The sequence below is a fragment of the Syngnathoides biaculeatus genome, chromosome 4, assembly GCF_019802595.1.
Source record: "Syngnathoides biaculeatus isolate LvHL_M chromosome 4, ASM1980259v1, whole genome shotgun sequence".
NCBI lineage: Eukaryota > Metazoa > Chordata > Actinopteri > Syngnathiformes > Syngnathidae > Syngnathoides > Syngnathoides biaculeatus.
Genome location: NC_084643.1, coordinates 3,993,708 through 4,013,543, shown reverse-complemented (window position 1 = coordinate 4,013,543; position 19,836 = coordinate 3,993,708). Strand labels below are relative to the sequence as shown.

The window sequence follows — 19,836 nt, the reverse complement described above, 5'->3', positions numbered from 1 at the left end:
AGCCGTTCAAGCACGACCCTCCCCGTTTTTTGCCTCCTTTAAGTGTCCACTTTATTCTCCCAGAGTGGGAACAAGTCAATCCAACTGACTGAAAACTGCATGGAGGGAAGAGTGCCAGGTTTTCAAATGGCCATTTTGCAAAGGGAAATCTAATAGGCTGCAGCAACATAAAAGTCACATTTAAACAATTAAGTCAGGACGAGTTACGCATTCCGGGAGGAAAAAAAAAAAAGTCACCGTCAGACTCAAATAGTGACATTCTTGAGAGTTTATTTTTAACGAACAAGTTTGGTGTAATCTAAACGACGTCCGGCCTGAAGGAGGCCAAACTTACAGCTACACTTTGCTCTTCTTGAAAGGTTTGCCAAGCAGGACAAAGACCACCAAGAGATGGGGAAAACCCTACAATTGCCTTTGGAGTTCATTTCAAAATAATTCAACAAACTTGTCGTCGCTGAAACAAATTGGTGAACTCTGTTAGGCGTTGTGGTTGACGAGTTGCTTTCCATTTCAAAGACCCATTGTAACTATTTAAAGCTGCACGATTACTTGTTGACCATGGCCACTAACGATTTAGCGGTCCTGTAACTTGAGACGCGCCATCATTTCGCTGCAACGGGTGCAATATTTCCACTTCACAATGTGAGCTTTGACACATTCCATGGAGAAAAAAAAAAAAAAAAAAAAAAAAAAAACGGCAACAACAGTCACTGCTGATGCAATCGCAGGTTGATGCAAGTCTTCGTGTAAAATACAAGATTCCGTTTCTTAGAACAAAAAAAAAAAAAAAAAGCTCACAAAAATAGTTGTAAATGTAACAAAAGTCTGGCATCATGTCAGACACGAGCCAGTCATGCAAACGTTTTTTTAAAATCTATAACTCCGTTATATACCCAGGTAGCTCTCGGGTTCACTCAAAACAAAAGTGAAATACAAAGATAGTGAAATAAAATTACAAAACAAACTGAATGACAAAGAAATTACAAGCTCTTCCTTGTCCACTAGGAAGACATGGCTCCATGATTACTTTTCCTTTCTTAAATTAATGCTCGTTTCGTGGAACGCCAAATGGACCTGATAACAAAGCTGCGAACGGCGGACGACCGCGTGAGCCGGAGAAAAGTCGAAGACCGTCAACTTCTCGAGGGTGCGCAACTGACTTCATTTGCAGTCGAGGCTTCCCTGTGAGGGCTTGTAGCCGATCCCACCTCCTCCCAGATCTCTCAGGAGCGGCTGCGGTCCTCTTGCGTGCCCACCAGCATTTTGCTGTACAGCTTCTGCTGTTCTTCTTTAAAAGTATCTTTTACCTTTGCTCTCTTCAGCCCTCCGTCCCTGCAAAAATGAATTGATTTCACGCAACTTTCCAAAACTCAAAATGGTAGCTTTTAAAAAGCACAGGCAGTAATCGGGCGTGTCTTGTCTACAATATACGAAGGTAACAGTTTATTCAGTTGCGGATCTGAAATGTGGCTATATTTGAATTGAAATTACCAGCAATCAACATCAACACGGGATGAATTATTGAGGGAGACAAAAAAAAAAAAAAAAAAAAACAACAACGAGGAAGTAAAGTGATGCTGTGGCTCACTTGCTGATTGAGTCCCACAACGTTCAAGCTATAAACTAACTTTTTGCAGCTTAAAGATGAGGCTGATTTGCAGATTTTTGAGTTTAGCGATTCTTAGCTTCCTTTTAACTCTCAAAAACAGTGTTAAATGTGGATTAATTTTTCCAAATTTTTTTCAACATTGCACACACAAAGCATTCACTTTACAGATCTGCTTTGCTCAAGTGTTCATGCCATGGCACAAATGTTACATATTATGCTTCTTATTCATACTTTGCTGTGGTACGAGTAGGATTTTTGCCTTGTACTGCTTACACGCATATGAGGTTAACGGTGTTTTTGATTTCTCTTTTGTTTCTAAGTGACGTAATTCCCGGCCTAAAAAGCGCACCTGGTGATAAGCCTCACCCAGTACATTTGTAAAGGAAATACCATTTGGTACATACATAGGCCGCAGCCGCGTAAAACCCGCAAGTGCCCACATCAAAACGAGATATTTACAAAGAGAGACGGTACACAGAGAGTTTAAAGCTAACACTAACATAAGCGCCGCGCTAATGGCGCCGGTAAAAAAAAAAAAAAAAAAACAACGGTAAAAATCACTCAGAGACGGCAGTAACAGGCTAGCGCAGTGCTAACAGGGCCGGGGACCAGTAAAAGTCACTTCCTCGGCACATATATTCCACCGGTCTCACTCTTACCTTTTCCGCTCGAGCGCCCCCCTGCGGTCATTAGAAAAAAATGCACAAATTAGCCGGGTCATCGCATAAACCACAGTGTTGAAAGAGTGTGAAAAAAAGCCACGTCTTACAGGCCGGAAATGACGGTATTCTGCCTGCCCTGACTGTGCAGTGTTTGGTTTGGTAAATATTCAAAGTACTTTCCACATAGCATCACTGCCATTATTAGTAGCCTACCAAGCTGACTTCTTGCTGACATAACAATAGGAAATGCATTGTCATTGCAGGCGGTTCCTTTTGCGTAAACACTGAAGCAGCACGTACGAACAGAATATCCAACAACGCTCACAGGCTTTTGGGGAACCAAATCAGAATAACCGTAATTTCCAGCCAATAAGACGCGATTCCATTCACACGCTTTCTACCCTGTGGTTTATGGGGTGATGTGGCTAATTTGTGCATTTTTTCTAACGGCCACAAGGGGGCACTTGAGCGGAAAAGGTAAGAGTGAGACTGGTGGAGTATATGTGCCGAGGAAGTGACATTTACCGGTCCGGCCTTGTTAGTGCTGCGCTAGCGTGTTACTGCCGTGCCTCAGTGATTTTTACTGGTAATTTTTTTTTTTTTTTAAACCGGCCCTGTTAGCGTGGCGCTAGCATTAGCGTTATCCCGGCGCTAGCGTTAAAATCTTTATGTACTGTATTTCTTTGTAAATATCTCGTGTTTCAATGTGGGCACTTGCGGCTTTTACACAGCTGCGGCGTATTTATGTATCAAATGGTATTTCCTTTACAAATGTACTGGGTGAGGCTTATAACCAGGTGCGCTCTGTAGGACGGGAATTACGGTACCAAGAGTTCACCTGCAGTTTAGTTTGGAGAGCATCTATTTCTTAATAGCAAAAAACTCTCCATGTGCGTAACTCCTGGAAGGGTCAGATCAATGCATGGAAACCAGAAAGGGATCACAATATGTCTAATTTGTGTGGCTTATCTGAAAGAGACCCCCAACCCAACCCCCATTATACACAGTTGCGCTCTATTACCTCTATGTATTACCTATACAGTACATGCTGTGCCATGGAGTGATTTCCATGTTCAGATTCAGGAGTACAATTTGTGTGTGACAGTGACTTAAAAAAAAAAAATGATTGCCTTACCACAAAAGGTCAACTAATCCTCCTTGTCTGGCAATGGCTGCTTTGACCCGATTGGCAAACTGTACAGCATCCTCCCCTTCCTATGGAAAATATTCATCCATGTTAACCACGCACAGAAAAACAATCGTACGTGAACGGCTTCATAGTACAGTTGAAGTCCGAGTTGTACCTCTCTGGACATGGGAGGAAGGTACCACACGCTGCAGACAATGGCCCAGCTGCTCATCATACGTAACAAATAGTTGACCATTCCGAACTTGCTGCTATTCCAGAAGGCGTCTCCGAACCTGGGATCGTACTGCACGGAATACAAAACAACCAATTCCCCTTTTTCAACACACGGCCGAAATTTCAGCAAGCAAAAAAAATAAAAATCATACCTTGATAGCCACAGGGTACACTGTGCCACCAATTTCAAAACTGCCTTTTTTAAACATCATAACTGATGTGTTGTTGATGCATGTACCTGAACAAAAGCCGGAGGTTTGGTTAAAAGCGCAAAAGAAAACACTGTAGAGATTTGACGAAAATCCAAACCATACAACAATCAAACTCACCTTCTGGGAATATGAGAATGGGAAGCTTGGATTTATCCTGTGCATGATCGCTCAGCCTTTATTTACAGAGGAAGAACATTTTTATGGGATTCTTAAATTTGGCCCAACTGTGAAATGGAAAAAAATTCGTTCCACGCGTGACCCGTAAAAACTGAAGTTGTACCTGTTGGCCACTAGATGTCTATCTTTGACCTCTGAGCGCTCAAACCAAATGTGGGGGCAGGCCCTCACCATGGATCTCTGGATGACTCCCATCAAGCCCCCGTGAATTTGCCCCACCTGACACACGCGACATACAACGTGCAAAGAGTACACACATTCTGACAAACAACTGGGATGAGGGGAGGGGGTGTCAAAAATTGTTACCATTGCGTAGCAGCCATCACTGGCCAGAATTATGACATCAATGGGCGACGTGTGGTTGGCGACGCATATTCCTCCGTTTTTGGGTTTGTTCTCACTGCAAAATTGAAGAAAACAGACGATTAGCCGGGCACTTCCTCTGCAATTTATCGCGAACAATCACCTCAAACCACACGCGGCTGAAAGTCACGATGACACAGTTACACATCAACTCTACGTTGATGCTGCATATAATTCATTTAGCTTGGTGAAGATATTACCGAGGTTTCATTCCAGAGGCTGCGTTAAAACAAAACAAGACCGCGTCGCTGACTAGTGGATTTTTATCACTCTCAAGAACAAATGCGTTTGAACAGGCAGGCCCAATAAAGATAAAGATAAATAAAGATCCCAAAAAGCAGTGCTGGGTGCTATTTCCTGAGTCGGCTAAATCTTACTACATGGATCAAATATCATGCTGATCTTTTTTAAACTGTTAATAGAAGAGACGTTACCGTTGAGGGTTTTGTGCGTTGTCCGAACCAATAACATCTCAAATGTAAAAAGTACAAAGTTTGAGCCTCGGGCAGGCAGCCTCCCTTTCATTTCCTCGCTGTGCTAACCCACCCGTGTCTCTACATTCCAGAAAAAAAAAAGGACATCTGGCATTATGTAATCTCATGTAGACTGTGGAGTAGTAAAAGGTATGCAAAGGGAAGGCATTGCGACATTTCATCCTCAAATTCCATTTTACGGAAATCACGTGTCGTTGAAAACACTTATATAATCTGCAAATGATTTTATCATTATAGCAACAAGTATTTTTTGAGAAGTGTTAAACTAAACTTATACCATCCACCAAACGGGCTGCTTGGCTATACGTCAAATTTCTAGAGATTTAATTGGTACCAAAATGTGATCTTATGTAGCACACTGAATTCATGTTCATGTACGTCACATGCGTAAATATATTATCTAAGAAGAAGTCATTCTTCCTGTCTTCTAACTTCTCCACTGATAACGACTGACGTTCTCATCAAGACGTCGCAGGTTAGTGCCATAGAAGGCGGTTGCAAACGGAAAATCCAGGAGCCCTCACAATAAACAAGCAGTATTTTCACTGCAACCGCTTACGACACCTGTACTATACTGCAATGTAGGTTTGGATAAAAAAAAAAAAAAAAAATCATAATTAATTAAAAATAATGTAATTTTAATTATAAGTAGTCTTAAAAAAATAATAATAATTGCCCAGCTCTACTAGAAACAACTGTGATTGCAGCACTTTTATTACCAAGAGCAAGTGTGGGGATGCTCGGTGCTGTCCAAAAATTATCATGGAGCTCTCAAAAATATCATAAAAATAACAAAACACCATCAAACAAACCTGACTAAATTTTGAAAGTGCGATTGTTGAAAAAAAAAAAAAAATTTAAAAACAATTGTCAACATATGAGTTCCAGGCCGGCACGGTGAATCAGCTGGAAAGCATTGGTTTCACAGTTCAATCCTGGAAACGCCTGTGTGGCGTTTGCATGGTCCCCCCCGTGGCTGCGTGGGATTTTCCCCGGACACTCCGGTTTCCTCCCACATCCCCAAAACATGCAACATTAACTGGACACTCTAAATTGGCCCTCGGTGCGATTGTGAGTGCTACTGTTTGTCCCTATGTGCCCTGTGATTGGCTGGCAACCAGTCCAGGGTGCACCCTGCCTCCTGCCCGTTGACAGCTGGGATAGGCTCCAGCACTTCCCGTGACCCACGTGAGGATAAGGGGCTGAGAAAATAGTTGGATGAATGAGTTCCAGCATCACACCAGAAGCTTGATGTAACTTAACTTTTGCCCACACTCTTTTACTCTTTCCTCTTCTTCACTTATGTTTTGTAGGATGTACGATCCTGTCATAAGACCCTTATAAAGGTCAAGTTATCCTCCTAACCCTTCCTCGGACAATTTTTCTCAGCCACGACGCATCTCCTTACCTGTCGTGATACGTTATGATGGCAGTCAGAGCCCTGACACATATTCTGTTGCACATAAGGTGGACCTTCTCACTTAGGACGCTTTTCATCCTGCGAGAAGGATCACACAACACTACATTTCAGTTTTGTTTTGTTTTTTAGCATGCTGTATCAGCTGAAGAAAATGTGATATTGCAGCAGTGCACAGACTAAGCAGCCAATTAATTAAGCAAATGCCGAAAAGAGCTGTTTGGCCATGAAAAAAAAATACACGCATACCTTCCATTGGGCAGCAGGCCTATGAGAGAAGTGAGAAATACCAGGAGGCCAACACCAGTGAAGGCAAGAGTTACCCTGAAAAAAACAGGACAGAAGCATGCTACTGATGACAATAGCCGCAGAAACATATTTTTCAGAAATAATTTTAAAAAGAGAGATTGGGCAACACAGCTGTATGCAAATCAAGGCAAGATTTTGCTTCATCCAAATGGAGGGTTTTTTTTTTTGTATCACAGACTCTTGCAGAGAACATGATATGCTGTGATTGAGCTGCCGATGAGACTAAATTAATTAGGACGTGACAAATCTAGTTCCAGAAAGGGCGGTGAATAAATTTTGTCGATGCAAATGATGAAAGACAAGCTAGCATTTGTGTGGAAAAAGAAGCATTTACGCAAGTATGATGAGCGTCTACGCTCATGCGGCCTGTTTGGCCTCCCCGCCGGCGACTGGATGTGCGCCAGCTGGCCTCAGTAGTGACTCACGACCTGTGACACATTTTTTTTCTCTCGCACGGATATTCAACGCACAACATTTGATGGCCAATCATGCAGTCCTCGCACTGTTCACTTCGTTAACAACACAACAACGCTTTACGGCCACAACAGAAAACCTACGAGCCTCGCACAGAAACATCAATGAGGGAGAGACTAGAACAGAATTGCAGAGCAAAAAGAAGGAAGACAAATGTCAATATTTACTTGACAAGAATTCGTAAAGGGGGGGAAATTGATTTGAGGAATACAAATTAAATGTTATATTTATACTTGTAACCGACAGTCATAAACATTTCACCCAAAGGCAAGTTACTGTAATGGAGTAGGTAAATGCCCCCCCAGCAGGACTGCAGTCACTCACATTTCAAAAATGTACAGGTGTGGTCAGTCATGTCCGCAGATATAAAGTTGCGGGTGTGTGTTCTGTTTGTAATTAAGAGAGTACCCCTTTAAGAGCGGAGGGGGGCGGTGTCAGATAAACTAGAAACTAGAAGTTGGCTGAACTGAGACCATGTGCTTCCGTGTTGGAAAAAAAACAACAAAAAAAAAACAACAAAAGACGTGAGGCTGTGGTTCACTGCACTGGATCGGGAGTGTGCGACAAGTGCGCAATTCCGCAGTGATGGAGCTTAGAGGGAACATCGGTCAAGACTACACAAAACAGCGACATCTTTCAATATCTATGTATTTATACTCGTAAGAAATTTTACACACGCGTACGTGCCTGTCAAATCACAGTGAGAGGGACTGTATTTCATTGGAACGCATGCACCATATCATAATTTCCGGCCTACAAACCGCGACTTTTTTCACATGCTTTCGACCCTGCGGGATATGTGGTGATGTGGCTAATTTGAGCATTCTTTCAAATGGCCGGAAGGGGGCTCTCGAGCGTAAAAAAGGTAAGAGTGAGATGGTGGAATCAATGTGGCGAGGAAGTGACCTTTACTGGTATGTTTTTTTTAACCGGGCCTGTTAGCTTTGCGCTAGTGTTACCACTGTGCGAGTGTGTTGCTGTGTCGGCATGTTTTTTTTTTATTTTTTTTTTTTAACCGGCCCTGTTAGGGCTGCACTAGCGTCTTTCCGCTGTGTTACTGCTGTGTCTCAGTGACTTTTACCGGTATGTTTTTTTTTAACCAGCCCTGGTAGTGCTGCGCTAGCATTAGCGCTGTGCTAGTGTGTTGCTATGTCTCAGTAATTTTTACCGGTATGTTTTTTTTTTTTTTAACTGGCCCTGTTAGCACCGCACTAGCGTCTTGCAACTGTGTTACTGCTGTAACTCAGTGATTTTTACCAGTATGTTTTTTTTTTTTTTTTAACCAGCCCTATTAGCGCCGTGCTAGTGTGTTGCTGCTGTGTTACTGCCGTGTCTCAGTGATTGAGGAATATTTTTTTTTAACCGGCCTGTTAGTGCTGTGCTACCGTGTTGCTACCGTTTAGCTGCCACGATAGTTGTTTTTTTTTTTTTTTTTTTTTTTTTTTTTTAAACAGCCCTATTCGTGGTCCCGTGTTGTTGCTATGTTAAGCTAAGCTGAGGTATTAAACCTTAGAAAACGCTTTCAGTGTAGCGTCTTTCTTTGTAAATATCTCGTGTTTCAATGTGGGCACTTGTGGGTTTTCCACAGGTGCATCTTAAATATGTACCCGTATGGTATTTCATTTAAAAAGGTGAGGCTTATAAGCAGGTGTGCTCTGTCGGCTGGAAATTACGGTAGCTAAAAAAAAAAAAAAAAAAAAAAAAAAATATTCGATGGACTGGATCTCATTCGTCTGCAGCTGTACTTAAATGAGGGTCCAGTGAATGCGCGATGCAAATTTTGAAAGCAACGTCCGACGGTCTGCCACTCATGGAAAACTAGTTGCCCAACTCTGCACACAACATGACACTTCAGTTGGGGAAAAAAAAAAAAAAAAAGTGAAGGGGCCATATAATAGAGTGGCACAGTGGGCCGTACCGCTGCATTCAAAAATCTCTCTATGTTTTTTCCAGTTTAGCTCAAACGATACATATTTGCAGTAGCCCAATGATAATCGGTTCACGTTATCAAAATTACTTTCAAGTTTCTCCGGCGGTAGCCAGTGTTTTCTCCTAACCTTGAGTATAGTTGAATACCTGAGAGGCAAAAGGATGCCGTAGCGGATCAGCAGGCCCAGTCCCCACAGCACTGTCAGCCTCAGGCTGATGTAGTGGAAGTTGTAGTTGCTGCGCGTCAGCAGATTCCAAGACTCCAACTCCTCCGCCGAGAAGCGCTTGGTCACCTCGTCGTCCATGATGCTCTCCACTCCTCTTCGAGCAAAATAGAAGATGTCCGACATGTCGAACTCCGGCGGCGAGTTCAGGTCTTTGTTGCTGCCGCTGCGCCGGAGCTCCTTGATCTCTTCTTCCAAAGAAGTGGGATGCTTTGCAATGATAGCTTAAAGCCGTCCAGAGGAGGCTGGTGTCAGATACAAAACACGGGCCGTGGACGCAGAACCCATCTTAATAATATTCCCTCTTACCGTTGGAGTAGGGTTTATATAAGGGATGATTCTTTTCTTTGGCTCCTCTCTCCATCCTCAGTGTGGCCCACTATAAAAACAAGAAGCGAGGACAGAAGATCTGATCGATTAATAAAATATGGATATTGCTTATGTAAAACCATAGGTACCCGATCATATTCCGTTTAGAACTAAATAATTTGCACCTGCAAAAAGGTTAAGTTGAAATCATGTATGCATTGTACTTTTTATGGACAGGCCGTCCTTTCAACAAAAACAAGGAAGTAGCTGTGCTGACCGGAGGAAAAGCACACAATGTCCTCGAAATGTGAGCCCCAAAAAAAATAAAAAAAATAAAATCTTAGAACAATCGTATGGAAGTAGATTAGTGCCACCAGGATTTGAATTTGAAATGTAAAGTGATCACATTTTCAACAGTTGCTACAATTCGCTGTGTGAAATTCAACCGGCTACAATTCGCTGTCTAAAATTCACCGTCTGTGCCACCAGTCAGAACACCGAACCAATCGCAGTTACGCTTTCTTCGTCACGTGACGTCACATACTAAGAAAGCGTAATTGGATTGGCTGGGTGTTCAGTTCTGACCTGAAGGAACCCTGCCTGGTGGCGCACACGGCGAATTTTAGAGAGCAAATTGTAGCAGGCTGAATTTTAAACAGTGAATTGTCGCAACTATTGAAAATGCGCTCACTTTACATTTCAAATTCAAATCCTGCTGCCACTAATCTGCTTCCACAGAATCAGACCGGGAGGCACACCAGCAGCCTCCGACTAATATTGGTAACACACAGTGTGATACATTTGAATGCAACCATTGACAGCAAATTTTAAAGTCAAGAGGGCGTGTCCAAAAACACCGGAATTAGCCTTCGGCGCTGGTGAACCCTACATTTGCCATTAAACACTTTTGCTTTTAAAGCGCTCATATGAATGTGCGCTATTTGAAGAAGGTTTTTCGTCAAATAAAAAGAAAAGAGCCGCGAGTCAGTTCATGCTAATCATAGATCAACAGAGTCACACGTGATCCGAAGAAGCAGAATCGATTGTTGAACTTGAATAGACCACAAGAACGCTTGAGTCGAGCAAATCTGCTCAGAGTTTTTGGTTTTCCTCAAGACGCTCCCAAAAGAATCTCAGCTAAAGTGAGATCCTGACAAAAACCTCGTGTAAGTGTATTAATCCAATTATGGAGGAAGGAAATAGTTTGATGCATTTAAAGCAGCAGGAGCTTGGCAGACTATAATTAGTGACAAGCGACATCACCCCCAGGTTACATAACAGCAGCCTGCAATTTAAATCCATATCTGCCAGTGAGAGCAATGACCTTTGATTGCATGCTCATAATAGCACAAGGGAACCTCAAAAAAAAGGAGGAAAACACCCCCACCTGCCATTTTCACTTTCCGTAAACGTACGCATCACATAAACAAAACAGGACTTGGGAGTTTATAAAGTAACAAGCATCAATCTCATAAGATTTGGGTGAAGTGAACATCTTAATGCTGAACTCCACATTGCACATGTTTGACTGACACTTTTGGACTAGGCTGTGTTCATTACGATGCGGCCGCATAAAGTCCCGAAGATGGCAGGGGAAGTTTTTAATGCTGATCATAATTACACATCAATTCCAGCAACAGGTACATGGTGTGACATAAATTTTTGTCAGCATAAGTTCTGCTACTACTACTGCGAGCAACAATATGCTTTCACGCCTAAAAAGAGTACCACAGATGCATTATTTGCCTTGGGGATGCTCGTGGAAAAGTACAGAGAAGGTCAGAAGGAGCTACATTGTGTCTTTGTAAACCCAGAGAAAGCCTATGACAGAGTACCAAGAGAGGAACTGTGGTACTGCATGCGCAAGTGTGGTGTGGTGGAGAAATGTTAGAATAGTTCAGGACATGTATGAAGGCAGCAGAACAGCGGTGAGGTGTGCCGTTGGTGTGTAAGGTGGAACTGCGTCAGGGATCCGTGCTGAGCCCCTTCCTGCTTGCTGTAGTAATTGAATAGGTTGACAGATGAGGTTAGACTGGAATCCCCTTGGAGTATGATGCTCGCAGATATTGGTGAATTGATGAGATGATAGTGATTTGCAGTGAAAGCAGGGAGCAGGCAGAGGAACAATTAGAAAGATGGAGATATGCACTGGAAAGGAGAGGAATGAAGATTAGCCGAATATATGTGCGTGAATGAGAGGGGCGGAGGAGGAAGTGTGAAGATCCAGGGAGAAAAGATAGCAAGGGTGGACGACTTCAAATACTTGGGGTCAACAATACAGAGGAATGGAGAGTGTGGGAAGAAGTGAAGAAATGGGTCCAAGCAGGTTGGAACAGCTGACGGAAGGTGTCTGGTGTTCTATGTGACAGAAGAGTCTCCGCTAGGGTGAAGGGAAAAGTTTATAAAACAGTGGTGAGGCCCGGCCATGATGTACAGATTAGAGACGGTGGAACTAAAGAAACAACAGGAAGTAGAACTGGAGGTGGCAGAAATGAAGATGTTGAGGTTCTCGCTCGGAGTGAGCAGGTTGGATCGGATTAGAAATGAGCTCATTAGAGGGACAGCCAAAGTTGGATGTTTTGGAGACAAGGTTCGAGAGAGCAGACTTCGATGGTTTAGACATGCTCAGAGGCGGGAGTGTGAGTATATTGGTGGAAGGGTGCTGAGGATGGAGCTGCCAGGCAAAAGAGCGAGAGGAAGACCAAAGAAAAGGTTGATGGATGTTGTGAGGGAGGACATGAAGACTGTGGGTGTTAAGAGAGGAAGATGCACGAGATAGGCTTAGATGGAAAAAGATGACACGCTGTGGCAACGCCTAACGGGACGAGCCAAAAAGAAAGTAAGAAGAAGAGAAGTTCTGGTACTTGTCAGCATGACTTGGATGTGCCGTTTCTTCTCCATTGCAGGCATCTTCAAATGATGACTTGTTTTACTTTATTTTATGTCATCCTTATATTTGTATGACAGTAATGTTAAAAAGTAACTACTTAAAGGCCTTTGCTTTAAGATTATCTTTACCTCACTCCTACAAACAAATGCGACATTCGTTCCAATTTATGATACACTGTACACATTACTGAGGAAAAAGGAAGCGCTTACCTCAAATATCTTCAACAAGGATTTCATATAGAGCCGCCGGATGCCGAAGGACACCCCGAAGATGGCGGGAACAATGATGAAGACGAGCAATAGCGTGAACCACACGGTGAAGGAGATGCCCAGGAGGATGCAGACCAAGCTGTCGAAGGGGTTAAAGAAGAGCTCCATGTCGAAGACAACCGAGTGCCGAGAGCTCCACGATTGCTCAAAGTTGGGACGGGGAGAGGGCGAAGTCTCAATCTCCGCGTCTCGGCCCCAGCCGGCCCGGATATCTGTTGTCAAAACCGGGTCTTCATGAAGTCGACTATGGCACGGACCGCCTTCTCAGTGCACAGAGAATCGGGGATCATCTCAATGTTGCCCCTAGACCCTCCATCTGTCTCGTTAGCTGGTTTTTAATATCCAGATGTCTTCGCCGTTATAGCAAGTGCCCCATTGGGAGGATGTAAACAAACAAAACAAAAACAGCTGGACTCGGCAGGTAGCTCGCCTGTGGTGAGGATCCGCTCTGCTCCTCAGTGGGAAGTTGGCCTAGAAAGAATAAAAAGTTGATCAGCATCACAATAATCCCGCAATCTTACTAAGAATTGTCACTTATGAATCATTGTTACACTCGCTGAGCACAGCAGTTCCGATAGGTCGACGTTTAACTTGACGAGGTGCTTGGAGCAGAGTCATATTTGGGGTTTTCGGAAAAAAGGGGAATCGGATTTTCTGAGTCGGAGGCCAGTTTCTCATCTCTCGCTGATTCAGCGGGACGGGTGGACGACCAGCTCCAGGAGCCGCTAGCTTCTTCACTTCAGCTAACACTTGACATCAGCATTTCGACCACGTTCCGACATTAGTTCACGTCACTAAAATTCGCTAGCACATGTGAAGGTTGCCACTCAGCCACCATGTTTCCGCTATGTACTCAAACGAGGGCCGAATTATTCTTGTTTTATTGTTTTGTTTGGTTTTTCGTTTCTTAATCCCAGGCGTGCTCCAGCCCTTCTGGGTTAGCTTTTAGCTATCGGCCGCGAACTGAGGATGAACTGCTAAGCCAAGCTTTTGTCGGGGACGCGGATTGTGGTCATGTTTACAGAGCGATAGCTCAGAAACCATCAGAAGATAAAATAATGGCTGCCAGACCCACCTCCGGTAGCCACAGCGGTCCATCTCGCCAACTCCAATGGGAACAGGCAATCGGCCACTTGGTGAGAACCGAGCGAGCTGCGCCTTTTCCAACCAGTCCGGGAAGACCAAGACCAAGACCAAGACCAAGACATGCCCTCCCCGACAGCGACACCACCTGCTTGAAACTGGTTACTACACAAATACGTCCAATTGCATTAGCATTACGTAACAGCTAATGCGGAGTTCAGAGTTCACTAACTCATTTTTATTTACATTTTTTGTCATGGTGGGCCACATTGTAGCTCGGTTTAGGTGTTATAACTGTGAAACTATATCACATCACATCATCTAACTATTGATTTAAAAAAAAATAAGCTAAATTCAACTATTCTTTAACTCTTAAACATTTTATTCTTTTTGACTGGTTGTATTTTTTTTAAAGAGTTCTCTCTTTAGTTATTCAGTGTGAACTGTTTTGGCAGGATCTCTAATAGCAGCTTTTGCCACACAGTACACCTTTCATGTATTTTATAAGGATAAAATTTGATTAATGTTGATGAGGTAACAATGGGACACAAGAGTATGAATTCATAGAATCCTTTGGAGTTTTTTTTTTTAAAAAAATTGTGTTACCATTAAAGACTCTTTTCTACTATGAGTGCAAAGTGAAATCATGGATTAAAAAAAAAAAAAAAAAAGACATACATTTGATAGAAACTTTTATTCACACATTTACATCCATGTACAGCCAAATAATATTTGTTTAGATTTAGAATGTGAGCGTGAAATATGGCACATGACCGAATCAATTGGCCTTTAGGCAACAAACGTTTGGTCTTGTTTCAAGTTTTATAGTTTAGCGTTTCAGCACACAGCAGAGTAAACCAGAAACAAAAAAACAAAACAAAAAAAAAAAAAAGGCGCACTAAACATCATCACCTGCTCTCCAGCAAAGATTCAAAGTCTGGCGAGCAAACCATTTTGTGTTTGACTTTGCCCAAAACTGTCAAGTCACCCGTTCGTCCCTCAGTGTCAACAGAAACCAGTTCCTGAAAGAAATAATGAAAAAAACAAACCAAAAAAAAAAACAAACAAGCGGTGGATGTAGTGTCAGCTCAGTGGGCGTGTCCTTAAACAATTGAGGCGTGGCTTATGTGAACCCAGACAGCGAGCTCAAATGATTTCCTACCGTACCTGAAGGAAAGAGCACGACGCCCCGAGGGACACATCCAGGGTCACCTGCCCCATTATGAGCTGCACGCGGCCGGATTTCCGGACCAGCATCTTTCCCATGAGACCCTCGCGCAGATCTTTCAAATTACAGCTGTTCTCTTCCGTTTTCTCCTCCTGTCAAATATGCGACGTACGCTTACACATAAATAGAAATCGTTGTATTACAAAACAGCGGCGACGTTTCGCTACCTGAGACTCCGTTTTCAGGAGGACAGACTGGCCGTCCTCGGACTGCACCTCGGTTTTTATGGGCTTGTACTCCCTGGTGGGCGGCTGGCCGGGCAGCGTGTCGGGCAGCTGCATGAAGAACAGCTCCTCCCCTTTGCTCAGACTCCACTTGTGAAGAAGATCCGGCAGAACGTCCGGCTCGGGCAGCGGAGGCGGCTTGAAAGCAGCCTCGGACTTCTTTGCGTCCACTCTGTCCTGCTCCTCCTTTACTGAAAATGAAAGGGTGAGGTTGTTTGCGGGCCTTGCTACTAAATCTAGTATGCGAAGTCGAGTATGTATAATTTTTTTTTTCCTGAAGAATTGTAAATGCCCCCCCCACACACACACACTATCTAGTACCAGTTTCGGGCATGAGAGAAATGAGAGACCGCACTAAAACGCAGCAGTAAATGCTTTTCTATGACATACTGGCGCTTGCAATTGTCATCGGCGCCCCCTTGTGGAGGCAATTGTTGTCAAGGAAGTATGACATTCGTCAATGGAAGACGTTCGCTCCTGTCAAACTTTTAATTAAACTCATGTCAACCGGTGACGGAGGTTTCGTAATTGTTTGATACTTCCTTCAGTTCAAATAAATTGACAAATCAAAGTATTCTCAGAAAAATGGAAGTGCATGTATTTACTTCTCTTTTATCAGTAAAAGCACTCAATGGGGGATTTAAAGAGAGCCTCTATTTTACTTTATTGTATTGACACTACGCCTGTGCTGACTAATGTTAATTTACAGGCTATAAAAATTGTAATGTATTTGTATATAACATCAGGACAACTCAAATTTTTTGAGGGTTGTGTCGCAGACCGCGCCATTCAGGTCAGGTCTGGCACCGCCCTTCAAAAATATTCCTGCCTTCGTGTCGAGAATGTCCTTTAAGACCGTAGTGCAAATGTTGTTAATGAAGTAACACATTTTGAAAGTTGGCGACAGGTACGGGCATAATTTGATTTTTCGTAGCAGTTTATGGAATGTGCGTGTTATATCTGTGAAAGACAAAGGGGTCATGATATATTTCCCTCTGAGTGGTTTGGAGTTGCAAAGGGATTTGACGCTGCAATAACAAAGGGACTAGCGTAATTCCCGGCCTACGGAGCGCACCTGGTTATAAGCCTCGATACACAGAGTTTAACGGTAGTTTAACTCTAGCGTAGCGCACCTGGTTATAAACCTCTGTACACAAAAAGTTTAACGCTAGCATGGCGCTAGAGTTAGTGCGGGGCTCGTGTTAGTGCAGCCCTAGCATTAGCGCACTTGGTTACAGGCTTCGGTACGCAGAAAGAGTTTAACACTTGCGCGGCGCTAGAGTTAGCGCGGCGCTAGCGCACCTGGTTATAAGCCTCGGTACACAATGAATTTAGCATCACCGCACAAACCGCAGGGTTGAAAGCGTGTGAAAAATGCCGAGGCTCGTAGGCCGGAAATACTTCAAAAGTACTTTGTACTGCAGGTTCCATGAGCTCATCATCTTCCATTTTCTCAATTTTAACAGCAGGCGCACTGAATTCCTCCTTGAAACCCCATCCTGACACGGCAAGAGGAAGTTGAACCGGGCAGCTTCGCTGTTCGCCCCTCAGGAATGGGTCGTCTATGAACTAAAAAAAATGAAAATAATTAAAAAAAAAAAAAAAACACACAGGTAAATGCAAATATTGGGGTGGGGGGGTTATCGATTGCAATCGTATGTATTAAACGATACTCACGCCATCATGTTCCAGCTTGCGAAGGATTTCTTTGGTCTCTTCCTCGGTTTCTCTCTTCTCCTTTTTGATATTGATGATGGGGGACGGCCCGACGCTGGGGGCATCTCGTTCACTTTCATAACCTATCGCATATGGAAATATGTCAGCCCGTCCAACGAATACGCCGGTGACGCACGTGCCTTACTTTTTTTCCGGATGGCCATTTCTGCCGGCCCCTGCTCAAAAATCGAGTGGGACTGGATGATCTCCGGGCGGCCCCGGCCCCGCCCCCTCTCTCTGGGGCCTCTGCCTCGGGTGGCATCCCTGCGCTCCCTCCTCGGCCCACCTTCATCTTTGGCGCTTTCAAGCGGAAGTCAAAGGCAAGAGTCACAAGAAGCGTTTGTGTGCACACCCCTCCCCCCCTTGAATCTTATTTGTCAACTTACTCTTCTCTAACTTTGCGGCTAATAATGTTGGGTGTAAATGTTTTCTAGGGGGCAGAAAGGGGGAAAAAAAAATACTCATTAAAAGAAGAGAAAGACAGAACTTTCATTTGAATATTTTGGGGGACAGACACCTTTTTCACTCCCCCCAGGGTGAGATCTCGAGCCCGCATTGCGGGAAGGCGACCCGCAGCCACGGTAGCCGGTGTTCGGCGCCCCATCAGTAGGCCCCTGCCGCCCCCTCCGGGGGCTGGCACGCGATGACCGCTGGGATCACCTGCGCCTGAATCGGCCATCTTTAATAGACTTGATCCCCCGAAAAAAATAATAATAAGTTTAGAATAACTGAAATAAATGCAATGTTCCTATTGGTAACATGAGCATGTACTATGTGTACATGGCCGCCATGACCTTTGAACCTTAAAATAAACCACTCCAACGGATAGACGTACTGTTCTACCTTGACAACAACAATAATAGTTTTGATTGACGCAGTCGAAGACATTCATATCACCAGATTTATTATTGTGATTGTAGTTTACAGCGGAACTGTACTGCATCAGCATTTGGAGCAGTAGATTGCACAATCAAAAGAGTTCATGGTGACATTTTTTTGTTTGATGTAAGGCGTGATATTCTTCTAATGTAAAAAAAAATGTTTTTCGGCTCAATAAATTGGGAAAATGTACTTTTATCTAAATAACATCACTGTCACATCAAGTCAACTAATTACGAGTGATTCGCATTGAATAGATCACATCTTAGGTCAAAAGTTTACCACAAATTTGGGAAAATTAATATGAGCAATCGCTGTGAGTGCCGAGTGTTGGGAAGATGGAGAAGTCACGCGACGTCAACAACACGACACAAATGGAGCCACACGTGGCCGACGAGCAGCACCGGCGACAGCAAACGTCTTCGTGTCGAGCTCGTCTTTTGACGCACACGCCTTCGTACGGCCACTTACGTGAACGGGGCGGAGATATCCCGACGGGACAAAACCTCATCACATTTGTCAAGAAGTCACGACAAATAGTGAGTTGCAGTCGAGGCTTTACGCACCGGGCGACGCCATGACACTTCCGGGTGTCATCAGCCCAATTTTGAGGCGGATCACAGCTGCGCACAAATTGCGCAGAAGCAAATGTTAACCTACTCCACGTCAAACCCCCTTTTAAATATTTTCATTCAATTTGGTTTGTTTTAGTCGTGTTTCACAATTTTATTTCAGCCACATTAGAAAGATGTGAACCAAAAATGTCACGTATTAAAATCTCGGCCTGCTTTACTTTGCTTTAAGTAAAATAAGTTTGTTGTGGAATTGTGCAAAAGTACTTTCTGCATCGTGTCATTTGGAGTCAGTTAAAAATCATTTTCGGAACAAATTTACATGAAATTTCACAGAACATTGTTTGGGAATCATAGCTTCAAACAGACAAAGCATTACAAATGCTTCCGCTGGAGCAAAGATTCTTCAGTTACTGCATTTACGATGCGACAATTTATTAGCCCATTCAATGTTATGTTTATGATTGCAGTTGTATCTCAGTGTCTGTACAACTATGCCACATCATATTGAGAGAAGCTTCGGAAATTCAGGACATTTACGACACTGACTGCGGGGGACAAGGTTACACTTGGCCGTAAAATCTGATTCTGATTCTACAACACCGATGTCAAACATAAGGCCTGGGGACCAGATTGAGCCTGCCGGACCACTTTATGTGGCCCACTAAAGCAATTAAAGCGTGTCTGCTTCCCGTATGTTTTATGATAAATAGGGTTGTTGCTTGACGTTTAATAGATATTACCAGCACCCCCCCATCAAGTCATTTGTTAACAAAGTGAAGAATAGTTGTACGCAGTACTGTACATTTGTGTGTCGTACTTGTCCATGATTTAAACTGCATACAGTATATAAAATAATATGGTGTGATCAAGCGGGGTGACTATACATTTATTTATATGCCGTAATTCCCGGCCTACAGCGTGCACCTGGTTATAAGCCTCACCCAGTACATTTGTAAAGGAAATATCATTTGGTACATACATACGCCGCAGCTGTGTAAAAGCCACAAGTGCCCACATTGAAACACGAGATATTTATAAAGACGGTACACAGAGTTTAACGCTAGCACTGCCGTGCTAAAACGAATCTATATATTCCACATATATATACATATATTCCACCAGTCTCACTCAAGTGCCCCCTTGCGGCCGTTAGGAAAAAAAAATACACAAATTAGCTGCATCACTGCATAAATCGCAGGGTTGAAAGCGTGTGAAAAAAAGTCGCGGCTTGTGGGCCGCAAATTACGGTAGATTTTAATAGTCATAAGAGCCCTTTGTGACAAAAAATGAGTTTGACACGATGCCATACAAGATAGTACTAGTATGGTGTCCATGTAAATATGAAAAACACCTCTGAGCATGATGTTGTAATTTAACACTGATAACTGAATAGCCGTATGAAAGTATTAAAAGATGTATTAAACTGAGTA

General features: G+C 43.4%; 2 protein-coding genes across 4 annotated transcripts; both read right to left on the bottom strand.

Moving 5' to 3' along the window:
- Positions 1–250: 250 nt before the first annotated feature.
- On the bottom strand, positions 251–13,940 carry gpat4 (glycerol-3-phosphate acyltransferase 4). 2 transcript variants are annotated; one of them, XM_061818088.1, is made up of 13 exons: positions 13,777–13,940; positions 12,642–13,172; positions 9,543–9,612; positions 9,157–9,457; positions 6,547–6,621; positions 6,289–6,378; positions 4,330–4,423; positions 4,127–4,242; positions 3,964–4,019; positions 3,787–3,872; positions 3,576–3,704; positions 3,407–3,486; positions 251–1,332 (listed from the first exon to the last, which is right to left on the bottom strand). In XM_061818088.1, the coding sequence occupies exons 2-13, from the start codon at positions 12,807–12,809 to the stop codon at positions 1,224–1,226; spliced, it is 1,374 nt and encodes a 457-aa protein (XP_061674072.1). In that variant the 5' UTR covers positions 12,810–13,172; positions 13,777–13,940; the 3' UTR covers positions 251–1,223. The 2 variants fall into 2 exon arrangements, with proteins under 2 accessions (XP_061674072.1, XP_061674073.1); XM_061818089.1 differs by lacking the exon at positions 13,777–13,940 and adding an exon at positions 13,253–13,686.
- A 567-nt stretch (positions 13,941–14,507) lies between these two features.
- Positions 14,508–18,487, bottom strand: polr3d (polymerase (RNA) III (DNA directed) polypeptide D). 2 transcript variants are annotated; one of them, XM_061818472.1, is made up of 9 exons: positions 18,398–18,481; positions 17,470–17,641; positions 17,339–17,382; positions 17,098–17,252; positions 16,914–17,035; positions 16,649–16,805; positions 15,180–15,427; positions 14,952–15,104; positions 14,508–14,806 (listed from the first exon to the last, which is right to left on the bottom strand). In XM_061818472.1, the coding sequence occupies exons 2-9, from the start codon at positions 17,629–17,631 to the stop codon at positions 14,693–14,695; spliced, it is 1,155 nt and encodes a 384-aa protein (XP_061674456.1). In that variant the 5' UTR covers positions 17,632–17,641; positions 18,398–18,481; the 3' UTR covers positions 14,508–14,692. The 2 variants fall into 2 exon arrangements, with proteins under 2 accessions (XP_061674456.1, XP_061674455.1); XM_061818471.1 differs by having other exon boundaries at positions 14,512–14,806; positions 18,303–18,487.
- Positions 18,488–19,836: the final 1,349 nt, after the last annotated feature.

Excerpts from the sequence above, each read along its gene's own strand:
- gpat4 (XM_061818088.1), bottom strand. The coding sequence starts at position 12,809 with ATGGAGCTCTTCTTTAACCCCTTCGACAGCTTGGTCTGCATCCTCCTG. Across the intron at positions 6,622-9,156 it reads GGCATCCTTTTGCCTCTCAG|GGTAACTCTTGCCTTCACTG; the intron begins GTATTCAACTAT and ends TGTTTTTTTCAG. Across the intron at positions 4,243-4,329 it reads GTGATGGCTGCTACGCAATG|GTGGGGCAAATTCACGGGGG; the intron begins GTAACAATTTTT and ends CGCGTGTGTCAG.
- polr3d (XM_061818471.1), bottom strand. The coding sequence starts at position 17,631 with ATGGCCGATTCAGGCGCAGGTGATCCCAGCGGTCATCGCGTGCCAGCC. Across the intron at positions 17,253-17,338 it reads AGCCGCAAAGTTAGAGAAGA|CGCCAAAGATGAAGGTGGGC; the intron begins GTAAGTTGACAA and ends TCCGCTTGAAAG. Across the intron at positions 15,105-15,179 it reads TCCTGAAAACGGAGTCTCAG|GAGGAGAAAACGGAAGAGAA; the intron begins GTAGCGAAACGT and ends CATATTTGACAG.